Genomic DNA, 25,450 nt, shown 5'->3' on the forward strand with positions numbered 1-25,450 from the left:
TCCGTCCGGCGAAGCTTGACAGGCTTGCGTCGCGGTTCGCGATGACACTATGACTCCGTGCTCGAGTGTCGGCGCGGCGCGAATTCCTCGTCTTGCACCTGACACAGTTTCGCGTCACCGTTTTATAACGGCACGTAACGTCGCACCGCGACTCGTACTTCGGCATCGACTGTCACTTGTCGGAGCAAAAAGTTTGTGAGGTTAATTCCAGCCGCCTTTGACACAAGCCGACGACATTACGCGGCGCGTGATATTGACCTGCGGCGTAAGATGGCCGCGCACACTACGATCGTCGACGTTCTTGGACACCGCACGGAATTATCACGTGCAATAGGAAAGATTCGATTTCGATCGTCGATGGAGAATCCGCGACGACGATGGAAGACAAGGACGAGCTGGTTCAGTGCCTCGAGGAGAAAATCACCAGCGGCCGCAGTATGATCGAGCGACTGAAGCTCATGGACAAGATCGATGGGATTGAGAAATTGATACGAAAGATCCAACAAGAGATAAAGTTTCTAGAAAAAGTAAGATACTTGTCACAAGATTTTTGTCGATTCTGTTAAAAATTGAGTAGCGTTAAACAGCTGACTAAATTGTCTGTTTACATTGTAATCAATTAAATTTGTTCCTCTCATTTTTTAGTTTATGTTTTGTAAAGTCTGTATACATTTAGTTTATCTTAAAGATAGCGGAAAAATGCAGCTAAGATAATAATAAAATCTATTGTGATCTGTAGATAAAAAAGAAAAAAAAAAGCTACGTTGATAATTAATCAATTGTGATAGAATAGATCAGCACAAATTTCACTAGCAGATTAATAATTTTGTCTTTTTCTTTGCAAAGGTGCATTGTGCAGGGAACTTGAAGAAGAAACATTTACAAAGTACGAATCTGATTCACCTTAATGCTATAGTGGCTAGATTATCTTGCGCAAAGGATCTCGTCAGTGTGATGAGACCTTTTAAGCATCAGAAGTCACGTTTGGAAGTTGATATAGTGTGTAACAATGGCGCTTCATGGGTGAAGGTTATAGCGAGAAATGCTAGAGCCTTAACTTTGATATCCCTTGGTAAAGGAGAATATGGACAGAAATCTATTCTGGATCAAGCTAATTTGTATCTTATGTGTAGCAAATGCCATCTATATCACTATAAGCCACCAGATGTGATATTTCACTTTGCTTATGGCATAGAGATTCCTCTAGCCTTGCGTTTGGAGCAAATGGGCATTATAGTTGAAGGAGATAGAATAGATATGGATAATGAGATTTTAAACAGTCAGTATAATTTGATAAATATATATAAAGAAAATCAAGCATTATACAACATATACAGTATATGAAAAAATAATTTGACTAATAAATATTTATTTTTTTGAGGTAGAACACGAACTGGAATTGCTGAAAGATTCTACGAATGATTCTAAACAGGACTTGGATTTGCACTTGTTAAATACATCTGCACTCTCGACTGAGATTAAACTCTTGAATGTGGATGTATCAACGCTATTGGCTTATGTTACGAATATGTCTAATGGATATAATAATTACATTTATCGTGAACCACTGCTTACGCAACAAACAGAAATGGAAAGAAAACGTCCCATAAAACCAATTCTGGAAAATTTGTTTCGTGAGAAAGAACTTATAGTTTGCCAGACAGCGTGTAATAATTTTATGAATATCATTGATGTCATCGGTGGTCCAAAAGAGACGTTGCGGGCTCACGAATTATTAAAAAAAGTTCGAATTGTTGATGATATAACCACTGGTCGAGTTATGGAACTGCGTTTAGGCGGAAAAATTAAGGATCGATCGCGATTGGTTTTCGCAACAGGTGAAAATATGAAAAGTATCACTGTTTCTGCTAATGAAGGATTTGTAAGAGCGGCACGTATGCAGGTAAACATATACATCATACATGATTAATTTCTTTGTACATTTCTAAAAGTTAATACTATATAGATACCATTGTACATTTTTCCAGGGCATTGAGTGTACAGTTTTTTTACATGAACCAAGATCTCTATCAGAAATGAAAGAAAGTAATGCAATGAAAATAGAACCATCTTGATATTACTTATTATTTAGGCAATTACAAAGAAAGTATATGCCGACACCAAATATACTTTTATTGCTAATTTATTATAATATTTTATATTGAAACAATATTCTACATTATCCCTTTAAAAAGGTTACTATATTTCATCATTAATTACCTGAATATTGAATTTGTTAAATTTCATCTCTAAATTTTCTTCAAATTCTGTAAAATATGAAGTAGTTGTTATATGAAATGATATAAAATTAAGTTGTTTAAAAATATTCAATACCACTAATAAACCCATAATACCATTAATAAATTTGTTGAAATAAGGATTTCTTTCTTTGGCTATCTGTATGTATTCTTTACTCTTCTCCCTGTTTCCAAGATTCAAATAACATTTAGCGCTATTCAAAAGAGCTTTCAAATTTGAATCATTCAGTTTTAACACCCATTCGCAATCGTGTAAGGCCTTTTCGAATAATCCGAGATGCATATACGATAACGCACGGTTATTCCATAATACAGACGAATCTTTACGTTGTTCTAATGCTTTACTAAAATAAGTCACGGCCTTCTCGTAATCTCCTTCTTTGAATGCACCATTTGCAATTCTCTTTAACGTTTCTGCTCGTTCATTTCTTATCTTACGATCTTCAGTTCGTTTTCTAGCATCATCTTCTATGTTCTTCATAAACATTTCTATATAAATTTTATCAATTTATAATTCATTGCATTTGTTTAATGGCAGTATTGTAATGTTCGAAAAATAACTTACCTCGCGATATCTTGTTTGGATCATTGAAAGAACTATCCTCCTTTGAAGAATATTTATTAATTATTGATCGATTAGTTTTAATTTTTATCTCTTCATCTTCATAAATTTCCTTTTGAACATTTTTTTCTAAAATTTCATCAGCTAACTTTTTTCCACATTCTTGTTCCTTTGGATCAGAAGATGCTAACTTCTTGACTATTTTTTCTTGAATAAGGAATATTATTGAAAAATATAAATTTGTAGTACGCAGTCACATGAATACCTACCTACTTCGGTAACACGGTGCATGAAATTTTGAAACTCTTCCTCGGTTACATTTTTATCAGGGTTTAAGTCATTAATAATATGACTTGCCTTTTCTATTTTATCACAATTTATTTCATTCTTCATATTCACATCCATTTCTTTTTATATAAAAATTGTAGAAACAATTAGGAAATCCGGCATATGCACTATAGAGAAAGAAATATCAAGTAATTTGTTTCCATAGAAACATAATAATGTTGCTATGGTTTGTTGCGCTATGTCTACTATATTACTATATACTTATACATAATCAATATTAACTAATACATGTATTAATTAAATCAAATTACAGCATAAAAATATTTACAGAATATTATTCAAACAGGATTTAGATTGTAAAACAAGTTTTGCTTTGTATAGCTTTATTTTGAAAACAGTATGATCATGCAATGAAACATTCAAGAAAATGACAATAGTTACTGAGACTTTCAACATTGTTATAGGTATAAAAATCAAAGTATATTACATCGCAAAATTTGAGATTTGTGCATAATTTTTTTCCAATTTACGAAATTTTGTATTAACTGTTTGAATCTTTTCTAGTAGAGAATTCTGTACGAGAACAAGCATTTTTGTTTAATGAATGGAATAATATCTCTGGAAAGAACTGTTGCGTAGACGTTTTACTGTTTTCTGAATTTTCGTTGTCATTGTCGTCAACCTCAAGAGGATCCATGTCGACGTCTTCTTCCAAGTCTGAAGATATGTCGATTTCGTCCTTTATATAAATTGTGTTCATACTGTGATCTTCACTGGAATTCTTCTTAGCTTTCCTTCTGTCTAACGGCTCATTTTGTTTAGTGTCTAGTACAGTTATAGATCTTCCCGATGGTGTAATCTCTATTTCGTCCATGATGCAACGTAATTTCTTGAACGGTAGAGGTTTATCATTTGATATCGTGGATAATACACGTGGCCAACTGATCACAGGATCCGAGGATTCTTTTCTCTTTTGTAATATATTTGATATATTCGGCAATCCCTTGCTTGTACTCGGCATATCGTTAATGTCTACAATACTGATACCGGAATTGCTATTCTCCAGTCGTTGACATAGCTCGTTTATACTGATCTCCTCCTTTTTCTTCGTCGTATCATGAGGAACTTTAATCGGTGTCTTCTGAGGATTTATCTTCGGAATAAGCTTTGGCTGCACGGCTACTTTGCTCTGCGTTTTTGTGTTTATTTCGTGTTCAGAATTGGTACTTTTGCTGGACGAGCTTCTAGCTTCTTCTATCTTTAATCGTGATACTGTGGCGGTTTTTTTCGACACATCGCAGTGTTCCTTCGCGGTGTTGTTGGCTCCTTCTCCGGACAGTACTGACAATGGGATATGCCGCAATCCGGTAACTTCCAGAGTCTCGGCGAGCTTGAGCAACCTTCTAACCTCGCTCTGAACTACCTGTATCTCGCCGCAGTACATGAAGTTCACGAGAGTTTTGAGATCGTCGGCCTCGACGTCATGCAGGACGATCATCGGGTGAGGATGATCGTTGGCCATGATTAATCGGCGGAAAAACGAGCTTGCATTGGCCAGTACCATCTTGTGACATTTCAGGATTGTATTGTCCTTACACACCAGTGAGAGATCGACGAACTGCTGTTTTTCGTAACAGGTATCTAGCGAGACTACCATGTGTGATGGAAAGCTCTGCCATTTGAAACTCAACACGGAATCTTCCTTCATAGTGGCGCTTTCAAGTCAGTCTACGTTGATTTTACGACCAAGCGACGCGAGACGCTCAATTTGCGGCGTTTCTGACAACAGCGTTCGCCATGACACACACGTGCCGCTGTTGTCGTTCTACTTAAGCACAAGCTGTCTCCTGTCTACCCGCGAGCGGGATGCGCATGCGCGCGTCCGGTGTGTATATATATATAAAAATCTTATATATATATATATATATAAGATTTTTTTGGTAGATTGCACAGTTTAGAGAATATATGTCTCACGCGATTTATAAATAAACATTTTTCAAATATATATATATATATATTTGAAAAATGTCTATTTATAAATTGCGTTAGACAGTTAGATTTATTCTCTAAACTCTGCAATCTATCAAAAAGATCTTTCTTTGTTGCGCCTAATGTTTCTTTTAGTTTAAATAGTTGCTTTAGTTTTCACTGTTCTTCAGGTGAGATTATAAATCGTATCGGGCATATACCGTGTGTTTTCAAAAATCATTTAGCATTGCGTCTCTTGGATATTTGAAAGTGAGTGTATAATGTGCCGGATTAGAAAGTTGAATCAGATTAGAAACGAAATTTGGAAATATTAATCTACTCATAATTTCATACGCCATGTTTGGATTTAAAAATTCCCGCGCTTCGTCTCCCGCAATATGGCGCGTTTCGATATCTCGAAGCGCTGTAGTCGCGAAGCTCACGAAACCAACAGTCGACCGGCAACGGCGGCGACGACGGCGACTCCTCGGACCAATTGGCATCGATAATTGCAAATGGTCGTTTAATAACAGATGATTGAACGCGTTCCGCGGCGCGCGGCATAGCATTTATCTGTGAAAAGCGGTGGCGGCCGGCTGACGAACGGTGATGCGCCGCCGGCTGACGCGCGTCTATTGAGCGTTTAACCGGCGAGGTGTTTAAGACTTGAGAACGCGATTCCGTTTTCTCGACGACAACGACGACAACGACGACGCGGCGGCAAGTACGCGAGAGCGACAGAGAGAGCGTGACGCGCGAGTGAGCGTAACGGGCGACCTTTGAATAACCGCGTTTATTATTATGTGATCGGCGAGTCGAGAGACAACAACGCAAGGAAAACAGGAAGAAAGTCGAGAGAAAATGCAGACCGCGCAGGCCAACATTTTCTGCTATATCATCGTGGCGATTCTCGCTGTCCTGTCGACGCTCGGCCGTGCAGGTGAGTACATATATACATATATATATATATATATACACGCACGTCGCATTTATTTTCGTTAAATATTTTCGCGAAAAAATATGAGAGACTCTGTGTCAAGCCTCTGTTGTCTGGCTGGTAAATTAAAGCGCGAGCGGTCACGAAATTGCTTCGTCCGAGCTAATCCACGACAGTCACCCCAACTTAGTCGCAATAATCCTCTTCCGCTCTTTCTTTCTCTTTCTCTCTACTTCTCTCTCCTCTCTCTGTCTCCCTGTCCGTTTCATCTCTCCATTTCTGCCGTTTATCTCTGTCTTTCTCGAAATCTCCGATCCGAGAAACGAGTGAGCACCCTCCACGCTGCTACGCGGAATCGAGATCGACCTGCAACACGTGACGCATTTCTGTTTCCGGTAATTTCACATATAGCGTCGAGAATGTATTTTTTTGCTACGCGGAAAATTTCCACGGAAATACGCTTTGGACAATTCCTGCCGAAATTATTTCGAATATATTTTACGTATATATTTGTAATTTTTGCAAAATGCATTTTTATATGTATATCTTTCGAGGAATTACAGGAAGTACATACAGCGATAATTTAGCGATATCGTGTTTTACAATAATTACGTGTGATATGATAAAAGCATAAATAATTGGCCAAGGTTGTTGTTGACGAAGCCAAACTAAAAATACAAGTTACTCCGAAGAAGTTAGATAGATATCGATGGAAATTTTGCTCGCGCAGTCGCTATTGACGTAATCGTATCAACATACGATTTGAAAATAAAATGTTGAAATATATATATGAATAGAGAAATATATATATATATATATATATATATCATTATATCGTTTTTGTAATCAAATTCCAATTAAACATGCATTTCATATATTTTTTTAGAATAATCATTTTTATGCTTACTTAGAACTGACTTATTCATCTCAATTAAAAGTCTTTTTGCGTTTTTATATTTCATTCAACGTATTACGAAAGCTAATTTAAAACGCTTCGTTGCAAAAGTCCCGTATTTTCCCGGATTATTACGATGTCGAAACGTGCACGAATACAAATATATTTGCAATAATATATTTTCTCTTTAAGGAGATGGATTGTGTTTTTTTATCTCGTTTTGCGTTGTCAATCCGAACGATTCATATCGATTCGATATACCTTTTTTTTTGTATGACATAATCATTAGTAGCTTCGGGGTAGAAATCGACATCGTGATGCATAAGTTCATTATGAAATATCGAACGCTTTTTTCTCCTAATTATGCTTACGAGTTGGATATTTTTATCATACATATGCATTGAGAGAAAAAGAAACATTGCATATTTTTTATTGATATTTCATTTATTATTTTTTTCCATTATGTCATTTTTGTGATACTTTCTATGAGATAAGTTAATCGCTTTGTGCTTTTTGTTCAACTCTAATTCTGACGTTTTATAATAAAGAAAATTAATTTCTTATATAGATATAAGATAACATTTTGAAGATTATGATTTTTTTATATATGAAGATTTTTTTCGAAAACAATGACGATTTATCAGTCATATTAATCATTTGGATCTGTTGCAATCGATTTTACGATGTCGATCCGGCCCTGTTTTATTCGCTTTTATTAATCACATATTTGTATTGGTTCGACCATTATCGAAAGTGATGCTTTTGTACGCGTTTCACGTTACAGGCGAAACTTTTTGTATTAATTTAAATAACCGGAAGATTATATAAGCATGCACGCAAAGAATTCGTCGGAAAGAGAACTGGCATTCGTATGTGCAAACATGATTCGTATATTTCGCAGCATATTTTAAGGCGCCTTCAGTAGGCGAAGAAATACGCGACTTCCCCCGCCCACCTCTGATACGTTTGTTTTATTTAAATTGCGCATATATTACACGTGGCTATCTACTTATGCATTTGTACACAATAATAAAAAGATATATACAGACTATTAATAACGCGAAACATATATATATATAATCATAGAATAAAAAAAAATAAATTTACTTGGCAGTATCGGTCTTGATACAGAGCGTATCTCGCATTTTCTCTTGTATCTCCTTCAATCAATTTCCTTAAAATTAAAAGTAAAATATGTAAAATATGTCTTGATATATTTCACAAAAGTCAGAATTTTTGTCTTACGCGAATATACATATATTTGTGTGTGCCTTATATGTAATAAACGAGGTAAGTATACAGCGGGATATTGTATTACGCGTGCACATGAAATCCTTTGGCGAATTTGCGTTTACGTGACGAAATTCGGTCTGACGAAATTGGATAGTTGACGCGGAATTGAGCGAAAACACGCGAGGGATATTTCTTTTCGAATAAGAGTTGCGAGAGTCTCTTATGTTTATCGTCATAATGTTAGTTTTTACTTTAAAAATCTGCGCGCCGAGACTTTATTTTATACTTTTTTGTTATTGTTTACTGTATCAGCGATGATGGATTATTTCCTGATCATTTATTTAGAAATGTCATGATAACAATAACAGCAAACTGATATGATTTTATATCTCCCATTTAATTCGAAATATACGTTGAATATTACATTCATTTGGTATTGTCGTTATCAATCCATTGTTTAATACTTCAAAATGCGATAGCTATTGTTTAAATTGTATAAAAGATATCAGCATTAAACGTCAATCACAATTACTTTAATGTTAAATTAATATTTTTCCTACATATTAGTATTTGCAACTTTTTTATTTGCTTTGTAAATTCCGATTCTAATACGCGTTAAGATTTTACAATAAAACGTCGCTATTTTGTACGCAATTAATGATGAATCTGAGTCGCTTTGATTTCAAGCGATTGTTTGCTCGTGATGATTACATTCGTTCGTTTTTTTATTCTGGTATCCTATTGAATCAATTTTATTGAGAAAAGAGTAGAGTTACATAAAGTTCTCACATAAGTATATACATATAAGTTTTAACTCGCGGTAAGAATAGTGTTTTTTTTTTCGAACGAAAGCATCGGATTCTGGTGCCGTTTAACGAAGGTTCGCCAGCTGTGATACTTCCTGAGATGAACAGACTCTTTGTGTTCACCCAAACGGTCCGATTTTACGACGTTATCGCGGAAAAACGTTCGTCTCTCCCTCGCATTGTGTGATGACGCGATTCTACGAGAATGCAATAAACGAATCGAAACCAAATATGATACTTCGAACCTCCGGAATTGTCGAAATTTGACACTGGTAAATCTGTCGATTTGAATTATATCTAATGCGTTTTGCGATTGGTCGATGTAAAATCTGACAGAATTATAAAATCATATTTACAATGTTGACATTAAACATTTTTTTTTCAAATAGTATTTCCTTTACACCGAATACATTTACGGATTACAGTAACAAGATGTTCATTTCCGCGTATTTCCGCGTCGATATTTCAATGAGACAAATCATGTCGAATGATGTTATAGAATTAATGCCACACCAGTCACTTAAATCAAAAACAGGTCCCTTAATACGCTTAATTCTCAACCTCAGTTAACCCCCGTGTATACTGCTGATAAAACGAATTCGTCTCTATTAACTGATTCAGCCAATCATGCGTCACGCGGGCTCGATAGAGTTACGAAAATGTCATTCATCCTCGTGCTCCTTTGTGTCTTCTGTTCTGGATGAGATAACGAAACAGTTGGTCGGCGATAACGAAATGGGATAAGAAATGTGGCGCGTTCGATTAACAATAAGTCTCGCATGATGCGCAATCATCGATATATGTATTCGATATATATATGTTGTCTTGCTTAGTAATTGCATCGCTTATCTTTTCGCGAATATATTCAGACAGTCTAGCTAAGCTTTCGAATAACATACATTTCACAAAATTTGTGTACTAAATACAGGATTTTTTAATAATATTTTATTGAAACAATGAATGTATGTGTTTAACATGTTCTTAGAATGATTAATTTTTTACAAAAATGTCTTAAGACTTAAGGCACGATTTGCAGTAACCAGAGTATGATTCAAATCTTCTCACTTTTCTTTTCTTGTTTCTTTGTGTTTATAAAATCGTGTCTTTAATGTAAATAATAATATAGAATCAAAGATCAAGTTAGAGTTTATAAAAAAATCGCAACTACAATTTTAAAATTGCTTTGTGTTTACAGTTATCTGAATATGATTTATGTCGATCTGATGATTATGAACTAATTACTAATTTATTAATTATTCTAGTGTTGAATAAACAAAGCGGATTTCTTTTTCTTTAGAAGATAATTTCAGTATATTTTAAATTGAATAAATTAACGTATTAAAATTTTTGAATTGAATTATATATAACTCGAATATAAAGACTCGTGTTATTGATGATCATTTTATCATTTATCTTTGTTGACTTTGCAATAAAATGCTTATTTCCGGAGTTGTTTTAAAACGTGTCGCTGATATCTAATATTTTCGTACTTATCATTTAAATATAAACATTATGTCTAATTAAGAGTTATATTTATACATTTATTATAAATAGAATTTTAAGATTCTGTAGTTTTTTTTTATAAAGTGTTATCAAATTATCATGTTGATATATCACGAAAAAGTATTTTGATTTTACTAATCCGTTTGAGATATGTATAGAGTTGCACGCGTAAAGCGAAGATCTGAATCGCGACTTAGTTCGCATGCAAGTTGAAAAGAATGTTGGCGCCGTGCGTGGGTCACAACTCGTTCTCGGCGATTCATTCATCTTTAATGTATTGACTGCGATTCTTTTTAGGGGGCGACGATGGAACGCATTTAAAGCTGTGCGATGTATCGGCGCTCGAGAACACGCAGTGCGGTAAGAATGAGAGATGCCGTGTAAGCAGCAACAGCGAGAAGGCGCATTGTGAGTGCCAGCGAGATTTTCATTTAGTTAACGGGGAATGTATTAGAATTACATCTGCGGCGGCGAGTGTCGACGCTACCACCTTTAAGCCAGATCATAGATCCGAGTCAGGAGGTACGTGCACGTTGAAAAACACATTGAAGCAAATTAATTAATAAATTAACGTTGAATATTGCTTCGCTCTTAAAATATAGACCATGTGAAAGATTTAAAGGAGCTTCCATTGCTAGCAGACATAAAGTTTTGACAAAATATATCATTTTTCGAGAATATTCTTTGGGAGACGGACAATGTAATTGTCTTAGCTCACATGATTAGATAACACAGTTTAGCTTCGTTATTATTCATTCACTGATATGATAAGGAAGATAGAAAAAAAATGCAAGCGAAACTAATAATCAGCAGGACAATACCGCTGGCGACTAAAATCCAAATCAATTTTATTCAGGTAGCTCCGTAGCCGCCGGTCTGCTAATACCAACCTTCCTCGTAATAGTCGGTGTACTGCTGTATTTCGGCGCGAGACGATACAAATGGCTGCAACGATTTCGGCAGTTTCGTCACAATCGTTACGGCAATGTCCTAGTCACGAGAGACGACGACGACGATGACGATCCGCCGATAGCGTAAATAAAAATAAAAATGTTATTAACGCGAACAGAGATGCACACATCGCGTGTACAAAAGACGCACTTGACCAAAACTCGAAACGCGAGATTAAACGAGTGCAATGTACGCTTCTCTTGATAGTATATACGCAGTTACGGGTGTGATGAGTTCTAGTAAACTTTGACACACGTACATGTATTCAATCGGCGACGCTTGTGTGTCTTACCTTTAAGGAACATTACCCCCCCCNAGATATATATATATATATATAAAAGCGTTATATTACTCGCACTAGTTGTCGAATTTTTATATGTGATGGTTGTAAGGGATATTGCATAATGGACTGCATTTACGATAATTTTAAGTATTCACTGAGAGCATAATTTTTTTTACATTGATATTAATAAGCTGGTCAGTAAACTTTACATAATATTAATATAGGTGTATAATAATTCGGTGATTATTTCTTTTGTCACCATCTTTATTATATATGCAAAATTTTGGGAAATTTTGCATATATTAAATATTGCGTCATTATTACCATTATCGTCTATAGAAGATTACATATTTTTCTTTACAGAAATATTTAAATGGAGCAATGTGATTGATACGCACGGATGAATTTATATATATTTTTTTAAATTCTTCTAAAACTTCTATTAAAAAAGACATTTTCTTAAATTATAGTTTAGTTTAATTTTTTAGCTACAAAGTATTCTTAAATTTATATACGGTAAGTAATGAACAGTTTTTGAATAGATCTTTTGTATTTTCCAAGTAATACCATTTTTCAATTATATTATACATCAATATACAAATATTATACATCAATAATATTTCAATTAATTTCTTATTTTGAATGTCTTGTTTTTTTTTCGTAATTCTTTCATTCATTTACAATGATCACGGAATAAATCAATTTATTTATGAATCTAAATTTATGAATCCAAATTAGTACTTACTTTTTGCTATATAAGGTAATGTAATGTAAAGTATTCTGATAAATTATAATGAACGTGTGAATTTGACAGAGTTACCTTTTAAACTGCAAGAAATTTGGAAACGATTCCGTTTATACCAAAAGAACCGACGCACCATTTAATCTCTTCGATGTAATAAAGTTTGTAAATACTCTTCGCTACTCACACACGAATGCGTACTCTTGCCAACAACTTCTTCCTATAATTTAATCTAATCGTGATATGTAGGAAGACACTACCTGTCTATCATACGGGCTCCGGCTCGCGAAAGATTAATATACAAAATAAACTTTCGAGAGTTATATATATATATATTGTATACGCATCCTATTCTTGTACTCTCTCTCATTTTTGTACAGAACTATGCTCTAGAACCTAAATCATAGTAATTATTCGATGTATAGTGACATTGATCATCGATCAGACCGTCTCGATCGAGATTTGATATTTTTATAGTTCGCGAGTACAAATCTAAGAATGGCGAGTAGTACTGGCGAATTATTATTGCATTAATTTTAGTACGGCGACAACTAACTTTTATCACATCCGAAGTATGGCTAGTACTGTCTGCTTATTTGTTATCAGGTCAATGCATTTCAATGATTTGACTGAATATCCTAACTGTTACTATATATATTGCAGCCACGTTTATACAAAAAGTCATAGTAGATATTTGTTGAATATCCTGGTTCCTCGCCAGAAATGTGTGTTCAGATGTTTTCTTTTCGTCGAAAAACTATATTTACAACGATTACAATTTGTGTATGCGTGGCTCTGTTAAGTTTTAAATCATGATTCTGTGATGTATTTTATGTTATTATCGACTGAATTTTTATCGTTGATCGCGAACCACTGCATTTTTTTGGCACAATGAACGATTCAATCTTGAAGTATTTCTCGTGTAAATATTATATATTATTGCTGATATCAATCTTCGACATATTATTTTTGGTCTATATATATATATATTTCTCGCACATTAACAGGCAGTGTAAGTAGCAGTTATTTAAGGCTATCTGGAAAAAAATGATTGTCGCTTGAAACTTTAGTATGAAATTATTTGATTGTCTCTACGATTGCAGGATTTCTCGACTCGGTCTTATAATGTCTATGAATGTTTCTTATAGTATCAGATATTCCGTTGTATAATTTATGTCATTTGTACTATAATAATAAAGGTCTTCAAAAGTTCTCTGCAACTGAACATTTTCAAGTATCATTCTTTATATTGTCATTATGGCTGGCGTCAAAGCATATATATAAAGAAGGACAGTGTGACACAATGAATAACACAATGGTACGTATATTTTCTCACTCTTTTATATCATACGTAAATATCGACATAACCTTAAGACAAGATACACGCTCAGGAAGACTTATCCGCTAATAATATCAATCGAAATTTGACAAACGATAGGATTTAATGTATACAATTTTTAATAGGGAAATATATTTATCGCATTTTGAATTACAGTGTAACTTGCATTATAAGGAGAATATACATAGAATAGAGTGTCATACAATTATTTACAAGTTGGTTTGAATTAAGAAGAATATAAAGTTGAAATAAATGTTTTCAGCGCCTCTAACATTTCAATAAAGACTTCGATCTCGATTAAGTATCATGAATAATATGCATTATTATCGCAAATAAAATTATTATTAAATTGTATCATGTTTTAAATTAATTTCTGTATCCACGTTACTAATTCAGAGGAAACATAGTGCTTATTATATGACATTATCCTGCAGCATTTACATTATTACAACTGGATCTAATATTCATGTAATATAGAATTTCTCCAGCGAAATTATTGATGTTATTAATTGATGATCGATGTTATTGTTGAACATTAATCCTGCTTTTGCTTTTTATTGTGATATGCGTGAATCATGAGTACCGATAAGTATCAGGATGACTAATATCTCATTTTTTAAATCTTCTCATTTGAATTATGTTTTCCTTTCTAAATAGCGTGGCATTTTGCGATTTATACCATGATCTATTTAATTTCTATTTTTTCTTAAATTTTAATGAACAATTTATTATTTTATAAAATTCACAAATTATCAATAGCTAACTGAATCGTTTACAGATTATTTTCTACCCTCAGAGCGGCGCGACGCGTCGAGACGAGCGTGTCGTGCGTTCTTTGGAATGAAAGATACTTTGATCATCTTTGATTACAACAAGGCTAAGTATCGAACGCGCGATGTCTGTCCGCGGAAAGCCAGTTTCATAAAAGAAAGAAGTGAGTAGCGTTTCTTCCACGAAAGTGTCTTTCCTAGATAAGTCGATCGGTGGCAATATAAATTAGTCGTTTATCGTTCGTGAAGCAAGATAAAATTTCAAATCTCTCCCTCGTATACGATACATCATACGATGTTATATTCCATCAATATACGGTGTAATCTTGCCATTGTCTCTGCTGTCTATATTGCGTCCCGCTGATTTGTATAGCCTCCGGTGTTCTGTAATACGTCGTTCGGGCTCGATCGTTATTGTTAATGTTTGTCGGCAGAAATTGAGGACTCGGAACGAACGATTTTTGTTGATGCGGATGCTGCTGCTGCTGCTGCTGCTGCTGATGATGATGATTAATGGGCCTGGAGAGTTTGTAATTGTTTTCGGAAGGTTGTAGCACGGCGTCTCTACCCAGATGCTGTCTGTGAATAGGTAGGACGAATCCGCTCGGCAAATTGGCTTCTTGAATCAAGGTCGGCGTCAGGGCATCGTTTAGAGTAACGTCGTATTCACTATCGGGGATATCCTGAAGCCGATGCGTTACTTCGTTGATTCTCTGTTTGACTCTGTAGCTATTGCCAGGTCCCGAAGGCAAGTGGTCCGGGATATCCTCGTTTCTGTACGTCGAGCTGTAGATGTTTGGCGTGGTTTCGGTGCCGGTTCTGACTTTGCTACGGATCGGAGAATCGGTCTGTACGTTGCCGGTGTTCGCGTACTTATCGCTCGAATAATTCTCCGTCCACTTGGATGTTGGACTCTCATCTTGATGATTGCTTAAATCGTAGGATTGGTTCTGAGTAGAGTATTCTTTGGAGAAAATGGACGGATCTTCCGGACTCCTCGAGACCTCCTCTTCTTCCTCCTTTTCGTTGTGCTTTTCGATCGGTCTTCGTAGCACAGGTCTAAATATCGCGCTGTCATATTCGTCTTGCTGTTGCTTCTTCTGATGATCACTTTGAATGGTTTTGTAAATATCATATTGTTTATTGTCCGATTTCAGGTGTGATTCTTGATGATTGATGTCTCTATTATCTTCTTGTTCCTCTTGTACATAATAACTCTTGTGTTGGTTCTCGCGTAAAGCGCTTTGATGATCAGTGGTTGTTTCTTCCTCTCTTCTAGGCGAATGCGGCGCTTTGGAGCCAACCGGTGACAATCCTCTCGGATTAGGATTACCACCTCGAGATGGCAAGAAAGGCCTCTTCACGATTCGAACGGCAGTTCGTGATGGAGGAGGAGACGGAGACGGGGACGGATCTTCCAGCGGCTCGTCATAATATTCCGAGTATTCGTCCGTATATGCGACTTGATGATGGATCTGTTCGTTTTTACTCTCCAAGTCTCTGTCTTGATAATCTGCTTGCTGAGAGGTTCTCTGAGATTGCCCAGACAAATTTCTGTGATAATCTTGAATATCGCTCGCTACGTGATCGCTTTGTGTCTGAGTAGGTCTGGATGGTCGTTCCGAATACGATGGTTTTTCTGATGGATCAGTCGTATCCTTGGTGTTTACTTCAGATTTGTGAATAAGCTGTTCCGGTAAGCAGGTGGTTGTAGTTGTTGTAGTAGTTGTTGTAGTAGTTGTTGTAGTAGTTGTTGTAGTAGTTGTTGTAGTAGTTGTTGTAGTAGTTGTTGTAGTAGTTGTTGTAGTAGTTGTTGTAGTAGTTGTTGTAGTAGTTGTTGTAGTAGTTGTTGTAGTAGTTGTTGTAGTAGTTGTTGTAGTAGTTGTTGTAGTAGTTGTTGTAGTAGTTGTTGTAGTAGCAGTAGTTTTTTCGGTTGTTCGATCATATGAGTTTGGTCTTCTGGATGCTTCAGTACCGTCCGATAGATCCTTCGATCTCGAGGATGATCGCAGTCGTTCGACGTCTTTTTCGCGGTCGAGAAGCCGTGGCGAATATGGTCGTTCTTGCCTGTCGGAATCTTGCGATCTTCCGCGCGAATCGCGATCCGAGGATCTCTCGGGATCTTGCGATCTTCCTCGATCACGATCCGAGGCTCTTTCGGAATCTTGTGATTTTCCTCGATCACGATCCGAGGATCTCTCGGAACCGCGATCTTTTCCGGGAGATCTATCCCTACTTCGATCCCTATCTCGATCGAAATAGCGATCTCTTGAGCGATCCTGATGCGTTCTGAGTCGTGCTTCTTCCGGCGATGAATGATAACGAGTTCTAGACAAATTATTAATTATTATTATCAATGATTATTAATTAATTAATGATTAATGTGATGTTTAATGATCGCGTTAAACTTATGTAAATTGATTTTTGCAACCGTGTTTTGTTAAAAAATAATTTTAAAATGTTATATTGAAGTTTATATATATAATAGAAATGTATGATATGTCATATCAACGACTATATGTTAAGAATCTCCATCTTGATATTATTGATAGGATATGAGATTTTTCATGCAATTATATGATCCATTGCTGATGATATTACGATTTAATCAGTATATGACAGATTAATTTTCTTAAATTTAGTACTTTTTTTTTAAATATGTATATGAATATGATTTGTATTTAGTGGTTTAGTTTATTGTATATAATTTTATCGGGGTGTTGTGTGTACGTTACCTTACCTGATGGGACGGTCCCTGTCCCGAGTTTCATAAAAATCTCTGTCCCTATCTCTGTCCCTGTACGAGGGTCTTCTTCTGAGCGGTCTCCTGATCGGTCTAATATCCTCTAACTCATAATCGTAATAATCATCCTCCGTCAAATCTGCCGGTCGTCGTCGTGGTTCCTCTTTAATTATAATTTAAATATTTTTTAAAACAACGATTTAATAATTACTTTCTGAAAAGGGATCAATTTTACCTGTTGGTTGTACGGGAGTGGTTTTGTATGCATATCTATCTTGTTCCGAGATAGGTACCGGTCGTCTAATCTTGGGCGGCGTTCTCGGTCTCGCATAAACTGAACTGCTGGGCGCAGCTGGTTTCACCAGACCTTCCGCGTTGGACGTCGCACTCACCGAAGGCGCTGCAGGTTCCTTATCATCGTAATCATCTTTGTACCTAGCGTGAACGTAATATTATATCTTGTAAATGTTACTCAAACAATACGAGATATCAAAAAACATATGTAAATATTATCATATCTAAAATATATATCTGAGATCTTTCAGATGGGATGGACAAGTTCTCTCTCACCTCTTATCGGAATATCTTCGATCATCGGTATCTCTGTTTCTCGATTCCGTTCGTCTATCGTACACATCTAAATCATCTACCTCCTTCGATGTTGATCTGATACCCTGATCCGGATTTCTTCCCCGTGGTCTCAAGTCATCCTCCAACGGATCCCTCGGCCTCGGTGGATCTCTTCTGTTGCCTCTGCTCGAGTATCTGTCTCTAGCGGCATCTCGATCTCTATCATCTCTGCCGCGCGATGGCGGCTCTCTCTCCCGGAAGTCGCGATCGCGATCCCGGTCTCTAAACTCGCGATCTCTATCACGCCTGTACTTCCGGTCGTCGTACTCGTACTCGTCTCGACCGGCAAAGTCTCGCGATGGACGACCGTATTCGTCGTCGTAGTAGTCTTCCTCGTAGTAATCATAGGGTCTTCTTCTCGCCGGTGGTCTTCTCCTGGGTGGAATTCGGTCGCGTACAGCCGGTCGACTGGTCGATGCAGTAACCGGCATCACGGTAGTCGTAGTGGTGGTCGTAGTCGTGGCAGCTTGATAAAGAGCATCATTTCTGTGCCAGTACTTCTTGGAGTTGGCGCAATCGACCTCGGATACGAAGTGGCAGATGAAGGTCTTCTGGTCGAACGCCGTGAAATTGGCGCACAGGAAGTCGTAGCGAGTGCCAAAGAGACAATGATGATAGACCTTGAAAAAGAGATTCGAGCGAGATATAAGAATAATTGCGCGACACGCGGGTCGTTATCGACAGATTTCTAAAATTAGCGCCATATTTATTTTTATAACGACGATCGTTAAGACCGGTGAGATAAATTATGACGAATGAACGGACGTTTACGAAATCGAATCGATCGATGGGTGAAAGTGGGCGACGAATTGGCGCCACGTGTCAGGTTTTCGAGACTTTTGAGCAGGCTTAGTCGCTTTTTTTTTCATTTTTATTCGATTCCCCCAATTTGTTACATTCTCTTTGTATAACGAAACGTCGACGCGATGATTTTAGCACACTTTTCACCGCGAACGAACGCGAGCGATCTTACCGTACGCCACCACGTAGCTTTCACACGGCAGCTACATGTGTGCGACGGCGAATAATTGCATCGAGTCGCATAAATGTGCATCCTGCGGTACGAGAGAGGAAGACGGGGGGAAAAAAGAGTCGTTAGTGTGTGCGAGGGCTCGCCGTATTATCTGGCACGCACAAACGCCAGAGAATTATCTGGCAAATTATCTAGAATCATTTAGAGCACATCCTTTCGGTAAGTGTTCGACATCGTTTCACAGAGATTCTCGTAAAAAGAAGGGGCTGATCTTCTCCAATAATAGATCATGAATCTTTCTCAACTCGCCATGTAAATGTCAGACGATCATTGAATGCCTAATCGCGTGTTTAATGAGTTTCGCGTGGTGTAGAATAATTTCAGTATAGTTAAAAGTAGTTATATAAATATAAAACTTTTGCTAGAAATATATCCTTGTCCCGATTTATTTTCTAGTTTGTTATAATTGAATTATCGTGCGAGAATGCATTTTATTACAAATTTGATAAAATTTTTCGGCGAAATTTATTTTAGGAAACATTAATTCTTTCGAGAAATTTTGGTCTTTGGCAGTTTCAACTCTGTGAAGAATTTATGGTGGAAAGTTGGCAAAACGTTCGTCAGAACTTCCTCTATGCCAAATGCTAAAAACAAGTCACGGTTATTTGCATTATAACTGGCGTTAGAATTATTCAAAACGCGTCTTTCTTTATTTGACGAGTTTTTCCGTACAATCTTTCACATCTTTAGTTCCGTTAATAAGTTACAAACTCCACACATTATCGTTCCCGTAAACGTTACAACGTTCTAACGTTCTGTATAGATCGCGCTTGGGGAAGGGAGGGGGAGGGAGCATTAATTACCAGGGTCATTACAATTGTAAATCCGCCCGGGGAAAGATCAGAAAATAATCTAAGCGATCGCGAGTGATTTCCTGGCAGGAAGCCGGCCGCGGCGAATTAATTGCTTATTTCCCAATTTCTCTTCCGCGACAAATCCTTTGCAAGGTGCACAGTAATGTAAATCGTCTTTTCAACGTTCTTTTTTTCTTCTCTACGGCATCACACGTAGAGCGCGTCTTGGCCGGCAAATTTCGTCTACGATATTTGCATGACAATGGTACCTACACTCGCTCTACAGCCCCGTGAAAATGATCGATAAGAGATGATCGAGCCGAGTACGTCGGAAAGAGGCTCTGCTTTGTAATTCTTCGCTTTCACAATCGTAGAATTTTCGCGCGCACGTGAATCGCGGAACGGTCAGGGACAGGAAGCGTAGCGAACCACGAAAGTCCTCTTCCTCGGCTTCTTTTCACGGCGACCTTGTTATTGCGGCCGGCAAAATATTTTTCACTTTCGATATCGATTTCTACTCATGTTGCCTCGTTGCTTTTACAATCGATACTATAACGGTATACTTACCTACCATTTATTTGACAATTTTCGAAAATATCGATCATTTTATGACACGAATTAGGGGATGTACAACAAGTATTATATATATATATTATACTTGATATATAAATTCTCGTTGGTTATCATCGAAATAGCCTGCATTAATTGTCTATGCGAGTGTATCGTTATAGAAATTTGCGTCGCGGTGATTTAAATTACGGTAAACGCGATGTTAATTCTCTCGAGATTTTGTATAATAAACATTACGTCAGATCTCGCCTACGCTTCTTCCCTCTACATAGTTACAATAATTACCGTTCGTGTGTATATGGTAATTACATCAGAAGAGTAATGATTCCATTCAAACGCGAGGCAAAATAAATTTGCATCATTGCAACGATGATTTCTCAGTCGGTCGTTTTTCAGGTCGATCTCGTCATGCCAGGATTCACGGTGAAACGATCGCTCTCAGCGATGATTGGTAAAAGTGTGCTCAATCGATACGCATTTTTTTGCATTCACATCTCGTTCGAGAACTCGCTTTCGTTCATGGCTGCTCGCGTCGATGTTTATCAATCAAGTTCTTTGTAAATATCATTGTTGGTACAAATCGGATCGTGATTATTGTTTTTTTACCGTCGTTAGAGGAACGTCAATAAACTCCAGGTAATGCTCTCAGATCATTGACACCTGCTTATTACGCGATGGAGACATCGCCGTGTTCACGGAAGATCTTTCTTTGAAATTTATTCAAGCGACACCGACTTCCCTATCACCGTGGTTAGCGTCAACAGCATCAGCTTTTTTGCCGAACAAATAATTCTAGCTTATCGTCTATTTTTAATTACAAAGTAGCAGCGATAAAGCTTTAAGAAATGAATTTCGATTATATTGTCGTTTGGTGTAATAGGCATCCTTTGACGTAAAATTGCACGCGCTACGGTTGTGTATATTTTTTATTTTTGTTTCCAAAGATACATATCGCGCTGATATTGCCCCGATTAGATATTATTTCTGCAACATAAATATCATTAAATTAATTACCTGGCACTTGTGCGGCACGCTGGCGTAGAATCCGTCGTGCAAGCCGTCGCACTTGAAGTCAATATCCTCGGGTATACTATTATAGAATGGATAATCACTGAGATTATAGCCATTTAACTCGCGCGGTAGATTCGGGTCCCATATGTAATCGATTTGTGGAATTCCTGTTAAAGTGTGCCCGGTCGTTCCGTTTGTTTCGATTGCGACTGTTGTCGTCTGGAAGAATAAATGTTACAATTTTTTGGGGGACTTCGAGCTATCTCTTTTTATAATATTAAAAAATTAACATACATATCCTCGTTTATTTCAAAGGTTTGAAAACTTTAATACAAACTTATGTCTATGTCACATTTCATAAAAATAGCTTTCATTTCCTGTCGGAAATATGAGCATCGATTTGATTTTGTCGTAATAACAATTTCCGTATACCGTGGACGGAAAAGCGTCCGAGACTAGTATCTGATAGAAAAGTTATTTTACGCTCGAAGAAGCCGCTATGCGCCGTGCAATAATGCTTAGGGATGAGCGCTCGAGTTCGATTTGTTGATGTCACATTCGCTTGTTTGTGTGCGAAGGTGAACCTGTCGTGCGCGCGCGAGTTTGACGTTAATCGATTTGACGCCAACATAAATTAATCAAAGTGCTTCGGCGCCTTCGCAGATGCAGATACTGATGAGTCGATCATCAAATTGAATTTACGGAGCATACAAGTTTTACACAGTGATGTCTTTGTTACTTAAAACACGACTCACGATATTCATCGTATCACGCTAGTCATAAAGCGGCTATATTTTTTTGCAAAATTTAATTAGCGGTTAATTTACATTTGCTACATTTGTCTCGTATATATATCCGCGAGGTTCCCTTTTTATTTGCGAATCAGAACTCGTTTAGTATGTAATGCTCATAGCGACTAGAATCAGTTTTGCAACATTCAACGATAAACGATTGTATTTTGCATGCGTTACATGAATAATATGATTGCTACATTTAGCATCAGGATTGGGCATAATTTTGATTTAATTTGTTTGTTTTTTTAAGATAGAAATACAATTTGTATAAAACATTTATGGTATCATAAAGTGAGTTCATTGAATTTGTACCAATTTTAATCGCTGATCTAGAATTATATATTGTAATTTAAGTCGGTCGATCGTAAATTTTCATGTAAAATCCGAGCTTTATGGATAATTATTTGATTGTTAAGAATTATTAGATAATATTTGAGAATTAACATTTGAAGAATTAATATTTAAGAATCTTACTTTGTGAACTATTATGAATGTAGTTTTTTTTTTTTTTTAGATATATACCTCCGAATTTGCGTTTTCATTTTCCTCCACGTGAGGCTCCTCAGTTGTCGTCGTGGTTGTCGTCGTGGAGGTTGTCGCAATTTTGAATTTCGGTCTGGTCTTGAGTGCTGCGGAGACCGCATGGACCAATAATATTCCTACAAATATAAAAAAAAAACCAATCTCGTTATCGAGAGCATTAATTTAAGAATCATTGGAGCGTTACGAGTGAGAGAGTAATCACGAATCAGTTCCAAGTAAATATAATTCACTTTAATTGCCTGAAGAGTATCGATGGCTCTGATGAGCCATCCGATACATTAAGGAAAAAGGCCATCACGTATCTGCGGATTACGTAAATCGTGGAGAAGCGTCGGCGTTGCAAAACTTGGACGTAAAGTGTTGTGAGAATCTAACATAAGTGTTGTAATTTTCTCTCACCGAGAGCGAGTGCATTCGGTTGGGTAATTGTTTTTAAACGGATCAAGGCTGTCTATTGATCGTTTCCTTTCCATATTTCGTTGATTTACGATCGAACCATATATGTGATAACGTAACAAGCTTATAATGTATTGTGTATCAATTTACAATCAATGTTCATCATGAATATTTAGTCTTTATTTTTCAATTTATTTCTTTTATTGTTTAATTTGTATTATTTCTCTCTCTCTCTTTTTCTTTTTTCAATTTAGTTTTTAAATTATTTTTACTTTCATTCGTTTATTCGTTATTTTATATTATATTATATTATGTTAATATTTAATTATCTAAAATGAGTGAAAAAACCAGAATTTCCAGCGGCCATTTCCACCTATTAGGCTCCGTAGACCTTGTTACTGAATCACATTTGTAATTGTTTTGAAGTAGTTCAAGGTTGTTTTGAGAGCTAGAAGCTGAGGAAACTAAGACGTAAGGAAAGTTTGCGAAGTATGAATTAAAGTAAAGATATTTCTTTTCACTTTTTTATATTTTATCTCCCGAGATCGCACATCTTTATAGACGTGAATGTAATCAATAATTCATGCTCTAAGAATATATTTGATTTATATGCTGGTATTTCTCGAGAAAAGAGAAGTGCGTGAATTAATAAATGCTACATACTTTATCGGATTAATTAACAAATATTTAAAATAATTGCAAGCAAGTAACAGAGTAAGCACTTTTATAATGCTTGTAATCGTTGTTTTTACGATCGTTTTATGTTCCTCGCTCCGTTATTTTCGATACTCTAGATTCTCGAATATGGTGCTCATACATGCGGAAAAACGTGTTCGCGCGCCTCGATTAGGGCTGCGCTACGTGAACGCGGTTTCATGGACCGGAAAGTGGATGTCCTCGAAAGTGATGTTGAAAATGTGCATAGTGGACTCGACAACCGATCGTATAACGGAATTATACTTTTCCAGGCTGCGCGATCGATAAGAAACCACGCTGCGCAAGCCGACATTGTATGTATATAAAAATGAATTATGAGAACGCGCTCGCATTCCGTTTGTGGGAAATGTTATGTGGGCGTGCGCCCCTTCTATACACACAGTTACGATAAATCTGTTTTCATGACGAAATCACCGTTGTTACTATTACCGTGTCGGCGTATAAATAAATTGCTTCGTCCAATTGTCTATCGGCCCCGCGGAATCTCGATCGAATGGGAATGTCCTGACATTTTCCTTCTTCGAAGGGCGTGACCACGTTTTTTTTTTTACCTTGCCGCTGATTTTCATTGAGAAATTGTGATGCTACGAGACGCATTTACGTGTACATCTGCTTCTGATACATAATGATGATCAAACATTAGTTGTTTTTATCATCGTAAAGTTTATATAGCGTTATATGGTATCGTAAAACATTTACGATGCTGTAAGAATAGCAGTTTCTCAATTATTTCCTAATTTTAAAGCGAGATTTTAAAGATCTCGAATCAAACGTTTCCCGAGAAGCAGAAAATGTTAAAAAGCATTTTAAATGCTTAATTTAATTGTATTAATGGATATTACGAATGGAGAACAAATCGATAATGTTTTCAATTTGCAGCACGCTCTTGTATTGTGTCGTAAACAGCCGCGAGGTAATTTTTTCCGGCACACTAATTTTTATGGAATTTTCTGTTTTTATTAGATTTGGATTTTTTATTATTGCAACAAAACGATTATAGAACGATTATGAAACTGATATTAATGTTAAAAAATGTTGAAAAATATTATCGTTTTACCGAGTATTTTATCTGGAATTTTCGGACTCTTAAGATTATTCGTCACATGTCTCATGACGAGACAAAGAAAATGGTCCTCTTGACATTCACGACAGGTCCCCCTTTCTTCGTGGAACCTCTCTGTAAAATGCTTTTGCGAATTACACGCAGCTACGATCGCAGAACGAATACTAAATGTGTGTTTGACATAAGATGAAAGAGATTAATAAAAATCTTGTCTTACTTGACGATTCAGAGCTCAGTACTCTTTGCATTCGGTATTTTTGATTAACGATCCCTAAAAGTCGTCTTTCAAAACTTTCTTACAAGCTTTTTATTAGCATTGACAATTGTGTGAGCAAAATATGAGAAAAATATTTTGTCTTACAATTTTTAAGTTAATTACTTCACTTTTATATGATAATATACTTTCAAATAGTCAACTCTCTTCAATTTTAATATTAAGAGATTTAACTTCTTTGAATTATCCATCGCACACACAACTTAATTCGCTCGTCGTGGAAGGTGGTCGTTGTTTTGTATTGCACGGAGGAATCACGGTGAGAATCGATCTACGTGCGCGACTTAAAATTCTCAGATATAGAAGGCCGTCCACTGCCTCTTCGGCATTACCCTACGGCCGTGAAA

General features: G+C 36.5%; 5 protein-coding genes across 6 annotated transcripts in view; 2 read left to right on the plus strand and 3 right to left on the minus strand.

Annotated features, from left to right (window-relative positions):
• The first annotated feature begins 31 nt into the window (after positions 1 to 31).
• LOC115239898 (UPF0415 protein C7orf25 homolog) lies at positions 32 to 2,374 on the plus strand. Its single transcript, XM_029814731.1, has 4 exons — positions 32 to 527; positions 847 to 1,279; positions 1,386 to 1,903; positions 1,989 to 2,374. The coding sequence occupies exons 1-4, from the start codon at positions 378 to 380 to the stop codon at positions 2,073 to 2,075; spliced, it is 1,188 nt and encodes a 395-aa protein (XP_029670591.1). The 5' UTR covers positions 32 to 377; the 3' UTR covers positions 2,076 to 2,374.
• Positions 1,926 to 3,283, minus strand: LOC115239900 (tetratricopeptide repeat protein 12-like). Of its 2 annotated transcripts, XM_029814735.1 has the most exons (4): positions 3,090 to 3,283; positions 2,824 to 3,027; positions 2,355 to 2,747; positions 2,130 to 2,267 (listed from the first exon to the last, which is right to left on the minus strand). In XM_029814735.1, the coding sequence occupies exons 1-4, from the start codon at positions 3,223 to 3,225 to the stop codon at positions 2,200 to 2,202; spliced, it is 801 nt and encodes a 266-aa protein (XP_029670595.1). In that variant the 5' UTR covers positions 3,226 to 3,283; the 3' UTR covers positions 2,130 to 2,199. The 2 variants fall into 2 exon arrangements, with proteins under 2 accessions (XP_029670594.1, XP_029670595.1); XM_029814734.1 differs by having other exon boundaries at positions 1,926 to 2,747.
• Positions 3,284 to 3,628: 345 nt separating this feature from the next.
• LOC115239899 (protein jim lovell-like) lies at positions 3,629 to 4,948 on the minus strand. Its single transcript, XM_029814732.1, has one exon. It carries the CDS (start codon positions 4,814 to 4,816, stop codon positions 3,650 to 3,652), a length of 1,167 nt encoding a protein of 388 aa, XP_029670592.1. The 5' UTR covers positions 4,817 to 4,948; the 3' UTR covers positions 3,629 to 3,649.
• A 580-nt stretch (positions 4,949 to 5,528) lies between these two features.
• LOC115239890 lies at positions 5,529 to 11,710 on the plus strand. Its single transcript, XM_029814720.1, has 3 exons — positions 5,529 to 6,016; positions 10,748 to 10,972; positions 11,307 to 11,710. The coding sequence occupies exons 1-3, from the start codon at positions 5,938 to 5,940 to the stop codon at positions 11,486 to 11,488; spliced, it is 486 nt and encodes a 161-aa protein (XP_029670580.1). The 5' UTR covers positions 5,529 to 5,937; the 3' UTR covers positions 11,489 to 11,710.
• A 1,559-nt stretch (positions 11,711 to 13,269) lies between these two features.
• The window catches only part of LOC115239891 (uncharacterized protein DDB_G0284459), a 25,598-nt gene continuing 13,417 nt past the window's right edge, over positions 13,270 to 25,450 (minus strand). Inside the window, exons 3-9 of the mRNA XM_029814721.1 lie at positions 22,633 to 22,769; positions 21,320 to 21,535; positions 17,849 to 18,528; positions 17,514 to 17,713; positions 17,276 to 17,441; positions 16,442 to 16,863; positions 13,270 to 16,252 (exon numbers count right to left, since the gene is read on the minus strand). Coding sequence (XP_029670581.1) covers positions 14,844 to 16,252; positions 16,442 to 16,863; positions 17,276 to 17,441; positions 17,514 to 17,713; positions 17,849 to 18,528; positions 21,320 to 21,535; positions 22,633 to 22,769 — 3,230 coding nt within the window. The 3' untranslated portion in view covers positions 13,270 to 14,843. The remainder of the gene's footprint in view (positions 16,253 to 16,441; positions 16,864 to 17,275; positions 17,442 to 17,513; positions 17,714 to 17,848; positions 18,529 to 21,319; positions 21,536 to 22,632; positions 22,770 to 25,450) is intronic.

The sequence above is a fragment of the Formica exsecta genome, unplaced genomic scaffold, assembly GCF_003651465.1.
Source record: "Formica exsecta isolate Colony F162 unplaced genomic scaffold, ASM365146v1 scaffold4, whole genome shotgun sequence".
Taxonomy (NCBI): Eukaryota; Metazoa; Arthropoda; class Insecta; order Hymenoptera; family Formicidae; genus Formica; species Formica exsecta.

What these genes read in the sequence shown, in the direction of transcription:
- LOC115239898 (XM_029814731.1), top strand. Translation starts at nt 378, where the DNA reads ATGGAAGACAAGGACGAGCTGGTTCAGTGCCTCGAGGAGAAAATCACC. An exon ending in AGATAAAGTTTCTAGAAAAA is followed by an intron (nt 528 to 846) that starts GTAAGATACTTG and finishes TTCTTTGCAAAG; the next exon opens with GTGCATTGTGCAGGGAACTT. An exon ending in TAAGAGCGGCACGTATGCAG is followed by an intron (nt 1,904 to 1,988) that starts GTAAACATATAC and finishes ACATTTTTCCAG; the next exon opens with GGCATTGAGTGTACAGTTTT.
- LOC115239900 (XM_029814734.1), bottom strand. Translation starts at nt 3,225, where the DNA reads ATGGATGTGAATATGAAGAATGAAATAAATTGTGATAAAATAGAAAAG. An exon ending in GCACCGTGTTACCGAAGTAG is followed by an intron (nt 3,028 to 3,089) that starts GTAGGTATTCAT and finishes TCCTTATTCAAG; the next exon opens with AAAAAATAGTCAAGAAGTTA. An exon ending in TCCAAACAAGATATCGCGAG is followed by an intron (nt 2,748 to 2,823) that starts GTAAGTTATTTT and finishes AAATTTATATAG; the next exon opens with AAATGTTTATGAAGAACATA.
- LOC115239899 (XM_029814732.1), bottom strand. Translation starts at nt 4,816, where the DNA reads ATGAAGGAAGATTCCGTGTTGAGTTTCAAATGGCAGAGCTTTCCATCA.
- LOC115239890 (XM_029814720.1), top strand. Translation starts at nt 5,938, where the DNA reads ATGCAGACCGCGCAGGCCAACATTTTCTGCTATATCATCGTGGCGATT. An exon ending in GTCGACGCTCGGCCGTGCAG is followed by an intron (nt 6,017 to 10,747) that starts GTGAGTACATAT and finishes GATTCTTTTTAG; the next exon opens with GGGGCGACGATGGAACGCAT. An exon ending in TCATAGATCCGAGTCAGGAG is followed by an intron (nt 10,973 to 11,306) that starts GTACGTGCACGT and finishes AATTTTATTCAG; the next exon opens with GTAGCTCCGTAGCCGCCGGT.